This window comes from Podarcis gaigeae, assembly GCF_964106915.1.
Source record: "Podarcis gaigeae genome assembly, chromosome: 16".
Lineage (NCBI taxonomy): Eukaryota > Metazoa > Chordata > Lepidosauria > Squamata > Lacertidae > Podarcis > Podarcis gaigeae.
Window position 1 is genome coordinate 23,087,949 of NC_139693.1, and position 18,581 is coordinate 23,106,529.

The following is an 18,581-nucleotide window of genomic DNA, read 5'->3' on the forward strand; positions in this document are numbered from 1 at the left end:
TGCCAATTAACTGACTCTGCATTTGTGTGTAATGAGAGTGAGTGGAACATCACCATTCATCAGTGTATAAGCCTCTATCGTGTCCCTCCTTCAGTGTCAAATGACAGAGGGTTTTGGGGGATGTTCAACCTTTTCCCTTCAGTCGTTTTGCCACTTAAAGTACTGACAAGATAAAAGTACTCTGTGCCATGTTTAGTTTGGCCCAACATTTGGAGGGAAACCATAGCTCAATGGTAGAGTACATGCTTTGCATGCAGAAGATTCCTGGTTCAGTCCCTGGCATCTCTGCAGAGGACTAGAAAAAGACTATTGTGGAATGCCACTTTGCGTCTGCTGCTAGTACTCTACAGAGTTCGGATTTCATGAATTCATTAGCTGCTGGGGGTTGATGGAATATATTTTGTGCCCCACAAAGGGGCCTCTAACAGCCTCCTACAAATTCCCCAAACCACCCACGCATTCCAGCTTCCAATGTGAGCTTTTCTGGACTGCCGGATTACACAACCTGAAGTGTGACCATATGAAAAGCTACATAAAAACACTGCTTGTTTCTGGAACCAACGAGGCAGATGATTTTGGGGAATAACAAATCAGTTGTGACGCCACCCTCAGAACATGTGCATAATTAGCCTCACTCTACACTTCACTTGAGTTATGAAGGAGAGATCTTCTTGCAATATGATTACTTCCAGGAAACATACTTTGTCTGCATCTGGTATGCGTTACAGATTTCATAAGGGCTGGTCCTCATATTTACCTTCTACTGTACCATGTGGCTTGACTCCCTTGTTTCAGTCACCCTGTAGGATCCTCAGTGGGGCATGTCTTAAGGTGCCTCCAGACAGGAAGCTCCTAGTGCTAGACAATCATTGCTCTTCTGATGTAAGGAAATGCAACTGAGGTCTCATCCACACTTCTAGGCACAGGTCTGAGAGGATTTTATTTTGTCCTGTTGCTTTCCCGGGAAAATCTGCTGTTTACCACTGAATTGGAACAAAGTCAATCCACAAAAAACTTGATTGATGTTTGCTCTGATTCAGTGGTATACGGCTGGTTTTCCCGAGGAAAGCAGCAGAACAAAAACAAACAAACCTAAAAGTCATGGACCAAACAAGAGTGTAGATGAACCCTGACTTCCCATATTTCAGGGATATAGTGGCATTTTTGTGGTTTATTCATCCTGCTATTTTTCAGCCACGGGATGGATAGAGCTGTGTATGTAGGACAGGCACAATTCACGTGAACAGCCATTTCCCCCACTTTTAAAATCTAGCCTTTTCATCAATGATTTAATTTGCATTAAAGCACATATTTATTCAAATACAATTGTGCTATTACTTTCAGAGCTAGTAAAAAATGTTTTGAAATGGAAAGTTCTCTCAAACTATGTAAAGGAATGCAAAACGACATGACACCAAACGCAAGTATTGTTTATGATAACACTGGCCAGAATATTGTAAAGAACACATTGGAAGATGTTGAAAACCTAATTAAATGGGCGTTCTAAGGAAACTCTTGGAACAATCAAATACTGTAAAACTAACAGCTGTGCTTAAGGAGAAAAAGAGAGGAAGTTATTAATGGTTGGAGTTTGGAAGCTAAGAAAGAATTGGGGAACTTGGGACAAGAAATAAACAAGTTAGTTACATTTTGAAACTGCCAATTATTTATTTATTTATCTATTTAGAAATACATATATTCATTTTCTTTGTAATATTAGTATAGAAACCATTTATATTTATATGCACGCGCACACACACACACACACACAGTTTCATGCTGCGTTATATTTAGCATATATAGATTAATATAGTTGGTATATAAAGAATATTCAAAAAGGAAGGAATTAATATAAATGTTTTTAAATATTATGAAGTGTTTTAGGATGACTGGAAAAAATTAAGAAGTGCTAAAATTAATGGTATAGAAAAATGAAAAATTTTAAATCAGTTTTATAATCACCCCTATAACTGTATTTCAGTTAAGCACTATTGTATGCATATGTTCATTTTTAAAAGAAATATAGATGGAAAAGCATTCTAGCACTAAATAGAATACAAATTTAAATGGTGTAAAGTGGCAATAGATTCCCCAGCACATATCATAACTAGAACTGTTAAACAGAGAGAAGTGCTAAAGTAGTCTATACCTGCAGGGACGGCATTACTCTTCAATTCTTTTAAAAAGCATCAGATATTCTGCAGCCTGATGTAGATTCCCCATAAAATATGAACCAAGTGTAGCAATTCCACACTATATGCTTTGTGATGAAGCACTTTGGGGCAGTGTCACTTAATGGAGAGGAAATGGGGCTGTTGTCTGAAGAGTCCTGCCCTCTGGGAAAAGGTGTAGTATGTGGCAATTTGGCCTGGGGTGAGCCAGGGAATGAGAGATGAGACTTTTTATGTGGACAGAAGGCAGATAAATACTTGAATATTTGTAAATTAACAGACTATGGAGTGTGAGTGCAAATCTCCAATCTACAAAGAATAAATAGGATCTTATGGTGACTGTCCCCAAAACCTTCAACTGCTTGTGGAAGTGGATGTAGACAATGAAGCAAGTACTGTATATCCTGCTAGTTTGAGCTACAACTTGCATTTTCAGACTGTGGCATCTTAATAACCAATCAATAACCAAGTGACAGATACAAGCTCAATAGAAATGACTGGAAAGGAAAGAATGGGGGATGTTTCTATCAGTGTGGCAAAAACAACAACTCCAAAACACCCGCAAACCGTATAGAATCTTGGTAGGTTCATTCTAGCTTAGCTATACAGCATCAAAGTAACTACACCCTATACATTTATATATGCAGGTCTATTCCACACAGGGTTTAAAACAGGAAACTAGATATAGCCTCTTCAAAATATAGATATGTTCTGTGCATGGAGAGTTCACTAAAGCAGGTAAAAGATTAGAAGACACAGTAAACAGGAAGGATGCCTACTAGCACATTATAGTCAGAGCAAAGCAGTCCATTGCAGTCATAGATGCTGCGCTGCAAGAATGGAGTTGACTGGCATGCTGACCTTCCTCTTCTTCCCTGGGCCACTTGCTTCCTCCTGGCTAAAAGCACTGTCCAGTCTCAATTTCTGCAAGAGTAATGGGAAAGAAGATTGGTCCTTCAGTATATCTTGTAATTCTAGGCACATCTGCCTCTCTAGAGTAGTTTATTTCAAACTGTGTATTATTCACTAAACTTTCCCCCATCACCTTAAACCTTTCTCCATCAACTTGTCTGCTAAGGAATACTTGCAGGAAGATTGATGGAACTGTAACATATTGCAGAATATTCCAGAGCATGTTTTAGGGAATGAGTTCCCAAATTGTGATCCACGGACCATCAGTGGTCTGCAAGCTTCATTCAGTTCGTCTGCAGCGTATCTGCATCAACTATTAATATTGATCTTAAAATGTATTTTCATTTCTCCTGTCATTTCTTATTGTGTTACAGACTGAATTCTATGGAGTGCAAATTATAATACAATAAAATAAAATATAAGAAATATAAGAAGCAAGAGAAATACAATTAAAAATCATACAGGACATTACAATTGCTGCAACAGGAGAGAGAAAAACCATTAAGCGGTCTGTCTACCTAGGTCTTGGTTGAGACTGTGACCTGGAAGAACATACTCAGCATCCACCTGCAACTGTACATTGAAGGGGAAGATATCTAGTGGAAGCGAGAAGCAAGCCTGCTTCTCATGGAATCTTGTCAGACATTATGCATCTTTTCTTTGTGCTTGAGAAGAAATTAAATTTAGTTTGCATTTAAAAGGAGGCTTACCTAATTTGCACTATCAGAAATAATACAGCAACTGAAACAAACCACCCTTTGAAATTTGTATGTCTTTGAATTTTGCAGTGCAGCTCTCTGGCCAAGCAATGTGTACAAAAATCCATATATTGGGAGAAAGTGTGCATGTAAATGAATATTAGTGGAAATAACATACACAAATCTATATGCTGGAAAATTGCTTTGCAAAATTGTGTATATTGGGAAAAACTGTGTATAAAATGTGTTTATTAGGAGCAATTTGCACTAAATTGCTGATTAATGTTCATGAGGATTAAAACAAAAATCACAAACTGATGTAGAAATATGGAGAACCAAATTTAAGAATGGAAAAATGAGGAATTGGAAGAAACCAAAATTGTCATATTCACCCACAGTATACAGTTTGAGTGCCACAGCTTTAGAAGACTGTAGCCTTTTGAATGTGCTGCAATATCAAACAATGGCAAGTACACACAGTCACATCCAACTACCCTAATCAACATTCATGGCCCAAGGCCAACAGTCCATTTTCTGAATCTTCTTTAATTGTATTCATACATCAGATTGTGCCACAAAATATCCTTGTGTCCCAGGCTTAGCTTATTTGTTTTCAGTGAAAAAGCATTTTGTTACAGGTCTTTTAATTGTATCCAGGTAGTGGGAAGGTTCAGAGCAGAGGGACAAGAATAGTACTGACTAGAGCATCCTTCATCAACCTAGTGCCCTCCAGATGTTATGGATTACAGCTTTCATCCTTGTTCCATCATGAGGCCATGTTCTATGTTCTACTACCAAGTGAATGCTGTAACCATGGCTTCTAAGTGACACAACAGCATAGGAGCCAAGTCCTAGGAGCTGAGGGTTCTTCGCCCCCCAATAAAATATTTGACACCCCCCCATTCAAATTGGCATTGCCATTCAAATAGTGTGTGTGCACATCATGTCATGTGATCAATTATGCAGGATGGGGCTTACCAGTCCCCGCAACATTTTATTCAACTTGGCACCCCTGCACCACAGCACTATTTCATTGCAATTGGCTGCCCTTCTATTTTTCTGACCCTGAGGAAAGTTCCCTTCTCCAAAGAATTATTTAACGATGGTGATGATTAATCATAATCATAAATGTAAAAAAAACATTTACGGTAATCTGTATAAATTATTTTTGGGCACAGAATAGCGATAGAGAAACTGTGACGCTTAAGTTGCTGTCTGTTTTCAACTCTCATCAGCCCCAGACAGCATGGCCAATGTTTAGGGGTTGTGGAAGTTATGGGCCAGAGGTTCCATGTTCCGTGCACAGAACAAATGCAGAAAATTCATTGACTTTTTTTAGACATCCACAGATTGCACACAGCTCAAAGTATAGTATATAAAACTTTACACAGACAGATCTCACAGTGCACCTCTTTACCCTGTACATAGTGGCAGAACTGCAACCACAAGGACCGCGTTTCCTTTGCAGAAATGCTGCTTTTAAGGGTTCAAATGCTTTCTTCTAGCTGGTCTATAAATATTATTCTACCTTAAACAAAAATAAACTATTTTTATAGAAGGGAGGAAACCTCTAATTGTTAGAAAGCAACTATTTCCAACCTAGGCTTACGAGTAAATGCAGGAGTTGCTAGATAGAGGAACATTTCCCACAGTTTTCTGTTACTTCTGTTAATGCAGTGATCTCCTCATCCCCACATCATCAAAAAGGAGAAGTCCAGCCTTTGCACAGGGGACTGTCTTTAAAAAGTTTTCATTGAAGACTGGAGAAGTTAAGCACACAGGTTTAAGCTGACTTCCCCACCACAGCCACCATCAAATGGCTGGGAATTTAAAATGCATGAGTAGGGACTTCTGCTGTGCCTCATGCAGGGTTGGCCTGAGACCAAGACATTTTGATGCCTAAGGCAAAAACAGCTACTTTCCCCTACCCCATGCACAGACACTAATTGAAGTAGCTGACAGCACAAGTAAGTTCAAATGTAGAAGTTCTATTGAAGTGAATGGGAGAGACACTGGTACAAACATGCCTTGTTGCAAAACTGAAGATAAGTTTTGGCGCACAGATAAGTCAGTTTTTAAAGAAAAATCATTGTCTCGTGAATTAAGGTTTAATTTTAAGCTCTTCCTATGCAAAGGATTTAGTTCAAATTAGAAATGGTCTGAAGCTGGGATAGCTCAGTCGGAAGAGCATGAGACTATTAATCTCAGAGTCGTGGGTTCAAGCCCCACATTGAGCAAAAAGATTCCTGCATTGGAGGCGATTGGACTAGATGACCTTGTTGTACATTCCAACTCTACACTTCTATGATTCTATGAACATTTCGGCTCAAGTTCTTTTGGTGATTTGGGAAGGGGTGGGGGTGGGAAATGTTTGTAAGAATTTGGAAAGGGACTGGTTGACCTTCATTTATCAGGAAAGGTGGATAAGTGGAGTAGGGTAGGGAGTTTTTCTTAAAAAAAAAAAAACCCAAGTCTTATGACAGCTGTAAGTCACATGAGTGCTCTTTGCATCTTCCCTGCTGCATTTCCAGGTCCAACTGGAACAACAATGTGTAGTTCCCAACTCAACCTCACAGCTTGAAAATTCTTATTTTCATTACCACAACCTCCTCAAATTACCGTATTTTTTGCTCTATAAGACTCATTTTTCCCCTCCTAAAAAGTAAGGGTAAATGTGTGTGCATCTTATGGAGCGAATGCAGGCTGCGTAGCTATCTCAGAAGCCAGAACAGCAAGAGGGATTGCTGCTTTCACTGAGCAGCGATCCCTCTTGCTGTTCTGGCTTCTGAGATTCAGAATATTTTTTTCCTTGTTTTCCTCCTCCAAAAATTAGATGCGTCTTGTGGTCTGGTGCGTCTTATAGAGCGAAAAATACGGTATGAAGTCCCCCCCCCAAAAAAAAAACAATTAGGCAATATTAACAAGAATCCAGTTCAGCTCTCAGGTGGATGCTCATAAGCAAACGGGGCTCTCAGGCCTATTGCAGCTGCCTCCCCAGTCTCAGCTTCATCAGAATATCACTCTTCTCTTCTTGGCCTGTCTCCCATCCCATGATGGTACAGATGGTTGAAGGATGGAGTAAACCTAAGGCTTTCCCATGCCTTTTAGTTAGGTGGTAAGTAATCCAACTGATTACTAATTTGCTCCCTCTAGTTCTTCTCCCATTACAGATTGCTTCAAAGGTCACTGCAACTGAGGAGAGGGTGTGGCAAGGAGTGAGGCTAGAGGCTGAACTTCAAGATTAGATGATGTAAGGGATGAATGTGGTTGGTAGATGTTTGGATATATATATATATAGTTTTATTTATTGTATCCTTCTTTTGTATTAATATGCTGTTCACTGTTGTGGAAGCCTTTGGGCCAAAAAGAAGTACAGTATATAAATAAACCATAGCAAATAAATCATAATGTTGGGAGAATGCCCATTTAATTAGGCCCCATAATTTAATCAGGAGCACCAAATATAAACAAACAGCCAGGTTAATTAATTGACTAGCACAAGAGTCCAAACTAGTAATAATTCCTGCCTCTCCTACAACTTCTCAAATTCATACGCCATCATCTCCCAAGACCTATGAATGCCAGCAACAAGATGAGGGAAAAGGAAACAGGGTTATGCCAGGGGAAACTTATGGTAGACTTGAATCCATTCATTCAAATATGTCATTTTTTGTAATGTTTGAGGCCCAAGACCAGGATCTTCCATAGTTTTTTTAAAAAAGCCTAAATATACCTCTAGTTTTTACCAAATATGGTAAGGGAAACTATGAAAAGCAAGTGAATAGTAAAGCCACCCCTTTCTGTGAAATTCTTTCCATACTAGTATCTCCACTGTCATTTGAATGTGTGTGTATATCATTAGAAAAGTGACTTTGCAAGAAAGGCATTTTCATCTTTTTTAAGATCTGTTCCCTAGATAGCCCTTGTCTCAAGCAAACATCCTTTCTGCCCTTCCCTGGAATCACAACAGTGGAAGAGTTTCTGCTCCACCCTGTTGCTTCTTTGGAGCTGTCTTTGTCCTAGGAAAAGCAGTCCTTCTGCCAAGAGCAATGTTAAGGATGGAGGTATGTCTGAGAGTTCCTGCCGAAGGGGAGAGAGCTGCTTTTAGGGAAAGTCTGTCTGCCCCAATACTTCTTTAGTCACACTTTTAACATGCTGTGTGGAGAATGGATGGCTAGATGGGGAAGAACCAGTTGGTGGCTGGAGGGGGTGTGAGTCGGAACTGCCACATTTTCCTAGCAACAGCACTTGTTTGAGTGATCAGTAAAAGTGATACCACTGCAATGGGTGTGCCAGCTGGATGGCAGACACTATAAGAGCCAGGCTAAATGGAAGAGATTTAGAAGTAAAATACATTTAGGTCACCCAGAGCAATTTAATAATCCATTCCATTGTAACAATTTTCATAGGGGTAGTCTGTTACTAGATCTACTCATATATCTGTACACGCATATGTGAAACCGTATCAATCTTCCATGTTCATGGAACTATTATTGTGGGGCTCGTTACTGGAGATGCTTGTATGCCACAGATGTATTGAAATGGACACTATTATTTTAAAAATACCGGCTGAAATCCTGCTTATTTAAGGGAGTTAGCGAAGACCAACGAATGTAAGAAAAGGTCCCGCTTACAAGCATCTGGCTGTGCACTATGAAAACAGAATGCTAGGTTAGATGGGCCATTAGCCAGCTCCAGCAGATAGTCTCTTTTTATGTTCTTAATCTAAATGAATATATGTTTATTTACAAAAAAATGGCGGACATAAGTAAAATGGCTTTGCAGCTCAAAGTGACAAAACATAAAGATAAAATAGCAGGGAAGTTATTGAATACAATCTACTGTGGTTACCCAAATCTATACTGCCTGGATCATTAGCTTAAAAGTTCCTATTAGAAATAGAGAGATACAATGAGATATGCCATTATGGAATATGAGTAGGCACTCAGAAACCCAGACAAGCTATTGGGAAACTGAAATCCACCAGGAAGGGGAAAATTTCACATGCAAATGATGTGGGTTCAGATCTGACATGAACTGATCTGTGTCTGAACTGAGGGAGATCAGTGGAATAAAAGAAGGTAGAGAGAAGTGAGAGGGTACATGCAATAGTTTTAATGGAATTGACAAGCTGCATTACAGCTAATGTGTGCAACAGCATCCCAGCCCTTTTCTGGAATGAGTGTTTAGAGCAGAGAACTGTCAAAGGTGGGTAGGTTGATTAACCTTTTCTTTATTCACCATTTCATAATTCCTCGCTCAAAGATGCTTTCCTAAGCACAGGGTTCCAAACACACATTATTCTTGCAAATGCACACTTTGAATCTCATAGGAGAGGAAGTTATTTGGGCAGGAAATGGGTGAGATTTAGAGTAAAGAAATGGTGGACACAGAAAGGATTAAGCAGCCTTCCCTTCTATTTCTAAATTTCCCCTTTGGAACTGACTTTAACTTTTTAAAAGAGAGCCTTGGAACACACTTACATGCATTAGCACAGGGATGGGAAATCTGTGGCCCTCCTGTTGTCTCCCATCTGCTCCAGCCAAAGTTGCCAATATATAGGAATAGTCTGAGATGGTGCGATCAACACATGGAGGACCACAGGTTCCCATCTCTCTATTGGTTAGCTCTTGAGCCAAGTAAAGGTAAAGGTAAAGGGACCCCTGACCATTAGGTCCAGTCGTAGCCGACTCTGGGGTTGCGGCTTTCATCTCACTTTATTGGCCGAAGGAGCCGGCGTACAGCCTCCGGGTCATGTGGCCAGCATGACTAAGCCGCTTCTGGCATACCAGAGTAGTGCATGGAAACGCCGTTTACCTTCCCGCCAGAGCGGTTCCTATTTATCTACTTGCACTTTGATGTGCTTTCCAACTGCTAGGTTGGCAGGAGCAGGGACCGAGCAACGGGAGCTCACCCCGTCGCGGGAATTCGAACCGCTGACCTTCTGATCAGCAAGCCCTAGGTTCTGTGGTTTAACCCACAGCGCCACCCGTGTCCCTCTTGAGCCAAGTACTTCAGCTTAATTTGGCTAAGTAAAGAAGAGTTAGATACAAAATGAGATCACCCTAATACATTCTTTGATCTCTCTTGCCTACGTTTTACTGCACTTTCTTACCCACAATGTTATATTCAAATTTTTGTAGTCTGGTTTTCTTTGTGAGCCCGATTCCACTAAAGTATGTGCTAATCATTTATTTGGCTTGCCTACTTCCTAGTGAGACAATGGGAAGGGAAAGTCCCTGTGGTATGTGGAACAGAATGAATGAATCATTCACAAAGTAATGGCATTTTGAGATCAGTGTACTGCTTTTGTCTAGCAACCTAGTGCTCTTTCCCCCTGAAGTAGTCCACATGAACTTGCCTGTAGTCAAAAGAGTCTCTGAAAAATGGCAGTCCATTTCCCCATTGATAAAATTGCCAATGAAAATGGTTATTTATTTATGCTAGAAATTAATTACTGTGGTGACAAAAAGTACAGGGAAGAATGTGCCCACATCTATTCCTTGACAGTAGAGTGCCCAGTACTAACATGTTCTACTTTAATACAAGCCATCAAATTTAAATCTGCAGCATGCATGAATCATGCCATTTTAATGAGGGCCACTATCCACAGTGTGTGTTCAATGAGTCAGCACTTTCAGACTGCTGAGTAAAGGAAGTGCAAAATTGTATCCTTCCTATTTTTTCATACAAGAGACAAGGGCTGACGTGAACAAGCCCTAAACTTACTCAATGATTACTTCAGACAAAATGTCATGTCATCATTTCAAAATATACCACATACACTGAGTCAGTAGCCTTGTGGGTCAAAGTTTGGACACCATTACAGGGTGCCAAACTTTCAGTTATTTAATATATTACAGTATGTATATTTTTGTCCTGTGCTGCCACTGAGACTTTCTGCCTCAAGCACTGAAATGTTTTGGGCTGACACAGGGTTAATGAGCATTTTTTACTCTATGAAGCCAAACCCTCTAGCAGTACCCTTGTCCTTCTCAGCTGAAGTATATTTTCCCTTACATAGGTTTCTATTATTACCTTCATCAGGCTATGCATTACTGTGTGCTGTACATTGCAAACAGTTAAAATAATTTTAAAAGAAACCTTTTAATGGTTTGCAAAATCATTGGCATAATAATTCATATAGCACTTTTGTGGTGTTCAAAGTCTGCACACACTTATTTCAGAAATCCTGTCCTATAAGACAGGCCAGTCTTACCACTCTAATCTTGCAGGCAGGCAGCTGAGGCTGCACTCCTAAGGGTGTGTGTGTGTGTGTGTGTGTGTGTGTGTGTGTAAAATCCAAAGACAGTTCTACAGTCATTTGATTTCATCAACCATTACCAAGAAGTTCCAAAACCATGGCACATGGCACATTTGTAATCCAGAGATTACGAATTCCCCCCTCCTCAATCTAATTTGAATACTAAAGGATTTTACATCTTGACAGAACCAACACAACTACTGCTGTTTTAAGGAATGTCAGCATTGATTCCAAGCATCCCCGAAAAGCTGAAAACAAGCATTAAGTTCTCATCTAATGTTGGCACCATCATGTGGCACTAGGGATTGGTTAGAAGTGTGGCCTAATGCTAGAAGATCTAGCTGTTTCAGATAAATCACAATTTGGGGTTTTTGCTTTTTAGGCGATATTCCGTTGTGCACTATTGCAAAATATTTTCCAAACATCCCGGACTCCTACTGGAAATGAAGATACATTGGCTTTAGGTGGTGCCAGCAAAGACAGTAAGCCACATTCTCCAGCTTCAGGTGTCACTTCAGGGTGCAGGGATAGTTGAAGGGAACAATTGATTTCACATGGTGCATGAAGACTTATTGAAGTGTTGGTCCAAGCCAGGGGTAGAGGAACATTTGCATACCACTTCAGGCAGAAAAATGCCTTGAACTGGCACTGGTAGTCAGAGAATCAGCAATTGTTAATCATATTTACAATGTAGTGATGCTCACCTGATGAGATGCTTTTTCCGCCCCTTTTACACCAGTCTTTCTAGATGTTTCTGAAATATCAACATTATGCTGTTTCAGGTAGATATCTTTTAAAAAATACTCTATTATTTAAATATATACCTTTTAAAAAAATATTTTGATAAACACAAATTTATAATACAGACAAATCAGGAAAATTAAAATGCATTCTTTTTAATGTAAAATATTAGTTGGACACCAGATCAGTCATAAGAACATAATCCCTACTGCATAAGACCAAAGGCCTATCTCTATCCATGTGTCCTACAGTAGCTAAGTAAGTATCTATGGGAAGTCCCCAAGTAGTAGCCCTCTCCCACTATTCTTCCTAGTGATTGGTATTTAGAGCCATGGTACTTCTGATCCTGTAAATAGTACAGCCTTTCAAGTTACTGTAGGCTATGGCTTCCAGGTATGAGGGTGTTTAACATAAGCTAAGACCACACAGGCACACGGGTGGCGCTATGGGTTAAACCACAGAGCCTAGGGCTTGCCGATCAGAAGGTTGGCAGTTCCAACCAACCTAGCAGTTCGAAAGCACATCAAAGTGCAAGTAGATAAATAGGTACCGCTGTGGCAGCAAGGTAAACAGTGTTTCCGTGCGCTGCTCTGGTTTGCCATGCTCGCCACATGACCCGGAAGCTGTACGCCGGCTCCCTCAGCCAATAAAGCGAGATGAGCATTGCAACCCCAGAGTTTTCCACGACTGGACCTAATCGGCAGGGGTCCCTTTACCTTTAAGACCACACAGGCTAATGAAACAAGTGAAGAGTTTACCAAGACGCAAAACAATATGGAGTTTTGAGAAAAAGAAATGCAGTGCAAAAGTTACAGAAGACCAATTCATTTCCTTTGGAGCAAAATAGCAAAATAAAGTAGATAAAAATGCCACCCACTTTCCCTAGACTTAACCAGTTCTCACCTCACCAGACTCTCAAGAGGAATCTTTATCTTGAGTAGCAGCCCTTTCTTATTTGCTTGCCTGTGTCCCAGTTTCTCATTGCACTGAGTTCCACCTTGAACTAAACAGCTCCTGGCTAGCTACCTGCAGCAATAGACTCCCGCCTACCACAGGCCCCAGAAAGAGCCCGTGGTAATGCCAGAAAGCACTATTGCAGGGGGGTGGGGCACTTCACTTGGTAAGCATCAGACTGGGCCTTTCTGTGGTGGCCCCATCCCTATGACATGCTCTTCTGTGTGACATACGCCTAGTTCCTTGCTGACTATAAACAGGCCTTAAGTGCCTGGCTATTTCTGATGTTTATGATTGCTATTAACTGATTGCTGGTCTCATATTTGATAGTCATCATTTTAACCATTACTAGTATATATTTTTTATAGGTTTATATTCTATAAATTACTTTGAGAAGGTTATCACTGTTAAAGGTGGCACAAAAATATTTCAAATGAATAAAGAAATACCTGCTCCCTTTTGATTTAAAAAAACACTGTTTTTGCCTTCTGAATCTGCATTCCCTTCATGCATCCTGTTTTTCTCCATGCCATCAACTTGAAGGTTCTGTAAAACAATTTACAGCACAGGGATTCTTTTTTATTCAGTTCAATACAGGGAAGAGTTATCTGCATGTTCATGACTAACTCTGCTAATTTGTTAATTATTTCGCAAACAATAATATGTGATTTTGAGTTATTACTCCATTGATTAATTTTGGAACTTCCTTTGTTCCTTTCTATACAACCCTGGCGGTTTGTTGTTGCTGGTTTGTTTTTGGTTTTTTAAATAACCATATCAGACATCTGGATGTGCCCTTAGAAATAACTTCTTGAGCATAAGGACTGTTCAGCAGTCCACCATCCTGCCTGTGAAACAACCTGCCCTGAAGAAAGACTGAACAGATATTGTGCAGTGGATGCTTTAATAATAGGATGTTTTCTTTCAGCAGCATGGTCAAACACAACCACCATTCAACCCCTTTTAAATCTAGAATTTTAAGTAGTAGTAATAGTAATAATAATTTTATTATTTATACTCCACCCATCTGTCTGGGTTTCCCCAGCAACTCTGGGCAGTTTACAGCAAATAAAAAATTGTAAAACATCAAACATTCAAAATTTCCCAATACAGGGCTGCCCCCCTATTACAACATATACACACAATGGATTCAGGAAAATGATATTGTATATAACCTCTTCCTTTACTTTAGTGCTGCTGCCTTCTTCTTCTTCCTCATCACAGTCTAGCCCCTGATGGGAGATCTCAGTGGAACCATTCTCCTCAACCAGATTGCTCTCCAGCAACCCCATCCGTTTGCTATCTGTTGTTACTCTCACTTTCATAATGTGGAACCCAGTGGAGACTGACCCGACTTTGAGGTTCACTGGTTCACCATCAAAAAGCAGGCAATCAGAGATGTTGCCTTCCTTAAAGCCAGGGGGTTGGTAATCATTGGGTGTGACTGCAAAGGAAAGACATATGAAATCCTGTGCTGCACAGCCTGAAGCAAAAGGCAAATGCAGGCCCCAGAGCAAGAAGCTAGGCTAGGCAGCTGAAGAAAATCGAAAAAACAACAACCATGGTTAGTTCATTAGATATTGTGCTCCATGTTATTTTGTGCCTCTCTTGTTTATTTATTATTTATGTCAAAGAATTAAATACCATTTGATTGATTTTTTTAAAAAGCCCTGCAAAGTGGTTTATGAAGAGAATAAAACAATGAAATTATCAAAATGAATTATTTGTTCCAACATTTATTTATTTATTTATTTATTTATTTATTTATTTATTTATAGCTAGCATTTTAACACCGCTTTTCAGTCAAAAGAAGTTCCCAGAATGGCTTACATAAGAATCAGAGAATTGTTAACTTGGAATGAACTCAAAGGGTCACCTAGTGAGTCCAACTTCTTACTATGCTGGAGTCTCAATTAAAGCATCCCATCCAACCTCTGCTTTAAAACCTTCAAGGAAGGAGAGCCCACTACCTCCTGAGGGAGGTGAACAGCTCTTACTGTCAGAAAGTTATTCCTGATGTTTAGTTGGAATCTCCTTTCTTGTAACTTCAACCCGTTGGTTCAGGTCCTAACCTCCAGAGCAGGAGAAAACAAGCTTGCTTCCTCTTCCATGTGACAGCATTTTAGATATTTGAAACCAGCCATTTGAACCCATTTGGTTTTGTCACCAACCTCGTAGCAAATTGTCACAACTTTGTAGGGTTAGGCGGTTAGGCATTGGAGTATTAGGCTGAAGGTGAGGAGAGGTAGTGGCCATCACCTACCCCTCCTAATTCAAGGATATTCCGTTAAAGAAATCCGAGGGGCGTGGTCTCCCAGGTGGGGGGGGCTAGGGCCATGGCACAATCCCTAGCGGTGACCCCGGGTAAGTACCTAGTTGATGTGCATCAGCAGGGCTTCCCCCAACTGGTGGTTAACCCATCCTGCAGATGGGCAGGAGTCAGATATAGTCATTTCATTTCCAATGCCTAAGCCAATACCACTCCCATTCTGTAACCAATAAAGTTGTGGCCTTTTTTGCCCATTAATCTAAAATACTGGTTTCATGTGTCTTTATTCCAACATCCTGGAAGGTATTGGGACCTTGCCACACAATCTCCTTTTTTTCTCATTTGAACCTGTTGGTTCAGGCCCTAGCCTCCAGAGCAGGAAAAAACAAGCTTGCTTCCTCTTCCACGTGACAGCATTTTTTATATTTGAAGATGGCTATCATATTTCCTCTCAGTCTCCTCTTATCCAGGCCAAACATAGCAACTCCCTCAACTGTTCCCCATAAGGCTCAGCTTCCAGACCTTTTATCATCTTGGTAGTCCTCCTCTGCACATGTTCCATCATGTCAGTATTTTTCTTAAATTGCGGTTCTCTAGAGGTGCTCTGACCAAGACAGAATAGAGCAGGACTATTACTTCCCTTAATTACGATACTATACTCTGTTGATGCAGCCTACAATAGCATTAGGTTTCTTTGCTGCTGCATAACACTGTTGACTCAGGTTTATTGTCTACAAAGACCCCTAGATCTTTTTCACATGTACTACTGTCAGGCCAGGGACGCGGGTGGCACTGTGGGTTAAACCACACAGCCTAGGACTTGCTGATCAGAAGGTCAGCGGTTCGAATCCCTGTGACGGGGTGAGCTCCCCTTGCTCGGTCCCTGCTCCTGCCAACCTAGCAGTTTGAAAGCATGTCAAAGTGCAAGTAGATAAATAGGTATCGCTGTGGCGGGAAGGTAAACAGCGTTTCCGTGCACTGCTCTGGTTCACCAGAAGCAGCTTAGTCATGCTGGCCACATGACCCGGAAGCTGTATGCCGGCTCCCTCGGCCAATAAAGCAAGATGAGCGCCGCAACCCCAGAGTCAGCCACGACAGGACCTAATGATCAGGGGTCCCTTTACCTTTACTGTCAAGCCAAGTGTCTCCCATCTTATGTTTGTGCAGCTGTTTGTTCAGCCTAAAACCTTACATTTGTCATTATTGAAATTCATTTTATTAGTTTTGGCCCACTTCTCCAATCTGTTAAGGTCATCTTGAATCCTGATTCAATCCTGTCTTCTGAGGCATTGACTACCCCTCCCACTTTGTTTGGATGAGCATAGCCACAATACCTTCATCCAAGTCATTTATAAAGTTCTTAAACAAGAACAGAACCCTGTGGACAGAACCCTGTGGTCCCCCACTTGTCACATTTTTCTAGGATGACAAGGAACCACTTAGGTATGTAGCTGTTCTCACACGATCCCTCCATTCCTTCCCGCTGCCCATCTTGACAACCAATTTGCCTCCAAGCTGCAAACTCTGACATACATTTTGATAGCAGTTCCCCAATTTCCTTGTTTGTGTGCTAGTCCTGGGAATTAAATTAAGGGAAGCAAAGAAAGGTGGAATCTCATCACCTACCATCATTGTAGTAGAACAGTTTCATGGTCAATGTAATGTCATTAGGCAGAGGTCCAAGATTCTGCATTAAGACATACAGTTTGCGGATCAGCAAGATGCTGGCTTGCTTAATTTCCTCACTGTTCCCTCCATTTGTAAAGTTCCCTTGAGTGTCACCACTGAAACAATAAAGAAGTCAAAGTCTGCTCCAAATCATATGGCTCAACATTAAGGCATAAAACAAACTTTAAAAGTAGATACACTCAACAGGTGCCAAGAAACAGTTTACTGAATTGAGGAGCTGAAGTTCAATATAATCCTATAAAATAAGCTACTGCACCAGAAAATAGATGTGCAGGATCAGATGCAAGGGACACTACTTTCTATGCAATACCAGCACAATGCATAGCTGTGTACTGACAACATGGGAAGCTGACATGTGCTATGTCAAACCACTGATTCCATTGGCAGGAGTCTTTTCCAAACCTTTGGGCCTTTTGCATGGAAAGCATGTGCTCTGCTACTGAACATTGGTCCTTCCCCCAACCTATGAACCAACCCTAGGAGTTTGAACCCACAGGCGCATGAGTCAGTTGCAAGATGATGTGCCACTGACAGTCATGGACAGTTCCGCTCTCATGAATAACTGCTTGTGTGAACACTAGTTGCATGAGCAGTGTGACATGAAAGCCTTGAACACACACAAGATTGCAAATCTGATTGCATCTGTTGGGAATTTTTTAACAATGTGTCAGTTTCATGGAATTGGAGCAATGATCTTACATGAGTTCACAGTACTCTAATCATATAATTTCACATGATAAATTATTTGTGGGATCGAGCAACCTATGGAACATTAGAACAGACTCTGAAGTGTTCTTTGTCATTATACCTTCCCTAAATGAGTGGAAGACACATGGAAAGAGGGCCAAGGACAGAACAAGAGGTATGTGCCATCTGAAGACACTTCAGCTATCACAGATCTACTTACAACAAAGCAACTTGAAACATGTACAGTGATATGCTGCTGCAGCCTCTTCTGATAAGATTGCAGATTGAGTTGCCAGACTTAGGATAACATTGTAGTTACACCAACGCAAGCCAGTGTGTATGTGTTGACTATAGCTTCTAACCATTCTACAGGATTTGAACATCAATCTCACAGCGCCAGTAGAAGCCAAAATAGCAAAATGATTTTCAGTCACAAAAGCAACCACTGCCACTTATACCCCACTGGCAAATATAGAAACCCACTGACACATTTTACAGTAAGGATATAAAAGGGCTGCAGAGTCTTTTCACCACTATAATCAAGATAAATAGGAAAGACAGATTTGCAGTGGGCTACTGCCTAGAATTACAAAATTTGTCATTAACACATGAATTGACACTATGACTGTGGAAAGGGCACAGCTCCAAAATTAAAAATGGTTATGAATACTCATTTGTTCAGCATTTGTATCTATGAATCCTATCTAAGAAATAAAGCAATTTCAGAAACCATCAGATTGCCACTGGAGAGTATGTGCTCATCCTTCTAAGAAAGATTTAATTAAAGCAAGCTGAACAGGTTTATTTCAGCACCTCTAAATCTGTAACCCAGATCTTGACATCTAGCTCCAGTTCACACAGCGAGAAGACTAGGTGCAAAGTGAGTGGTGAGATATTCAAGAGGATAATTGAAAGTGCCAAATCACATTAACATTTTTTTTCACCATGGAGGTATATCATGAGTACCTTGTGAAGCGGCTTATCAAATAAAATCTGAATTCTAAGCTGTACAGGGTATTTTAACTAGATGGTATATGATGTTGTGGAACCGTTTACAAACTACAGTTCCACATGATTTGTGCCACCTGGTGGCAGTGGTGGGGAAAGCACCATCTGACAGGAAAGTGTGTAATTTGGAGTCCAATTACCGTAATACATCTCAGTTCATCTGTCAAATCAGAAGATGGCCTGAGGCC

At 40.6% G+C, this 18,581-nt stretch overlaps 1 protein-coding gene across 17 annotated transcripts in view; it reads right to left on the bottom strand.

Moving 5' to 3' along the window:
* Positions 1-1,643: 1,643 nt before the first annotated feature.
* The window catches only part of HORMAD2 (HORMA domain containing 2), a 54,726-nt gene continuing 37,788 nt past the window's right edge, over positions 1,644-18,581 (bottom strand). For all 17 annotated transcript variants that reach the window (XM_083717546.1, XM_083717547.1, XM_083717542.1 and 14 more), the window contains 5 exons: positions 16,636-16,793; positions 13,916-14,184; positions 13,190-13,286; positions 11,750-11,799; positions 1,644-3,095 (listed from right to left, as the gene is read on the bottom strand). In XM_083717546.1, the coding sequence (XP_083573672.1) occupies positions 2,988-3,095; positions 11,750-11,799; positions 13,190-13,286; positions 13,916-14,184; positions 16,636-16,793 (682 nt within the window). In that variant the 3' untranslated portion in view covers positions 1,644-2,987. The remainder of the gene's footprint in view (positions 3,096-11,749; positions 11,800-13,189; positions 13,287-13,915; positions 14,185-16,635; positions 16,794-18,581) is intronic.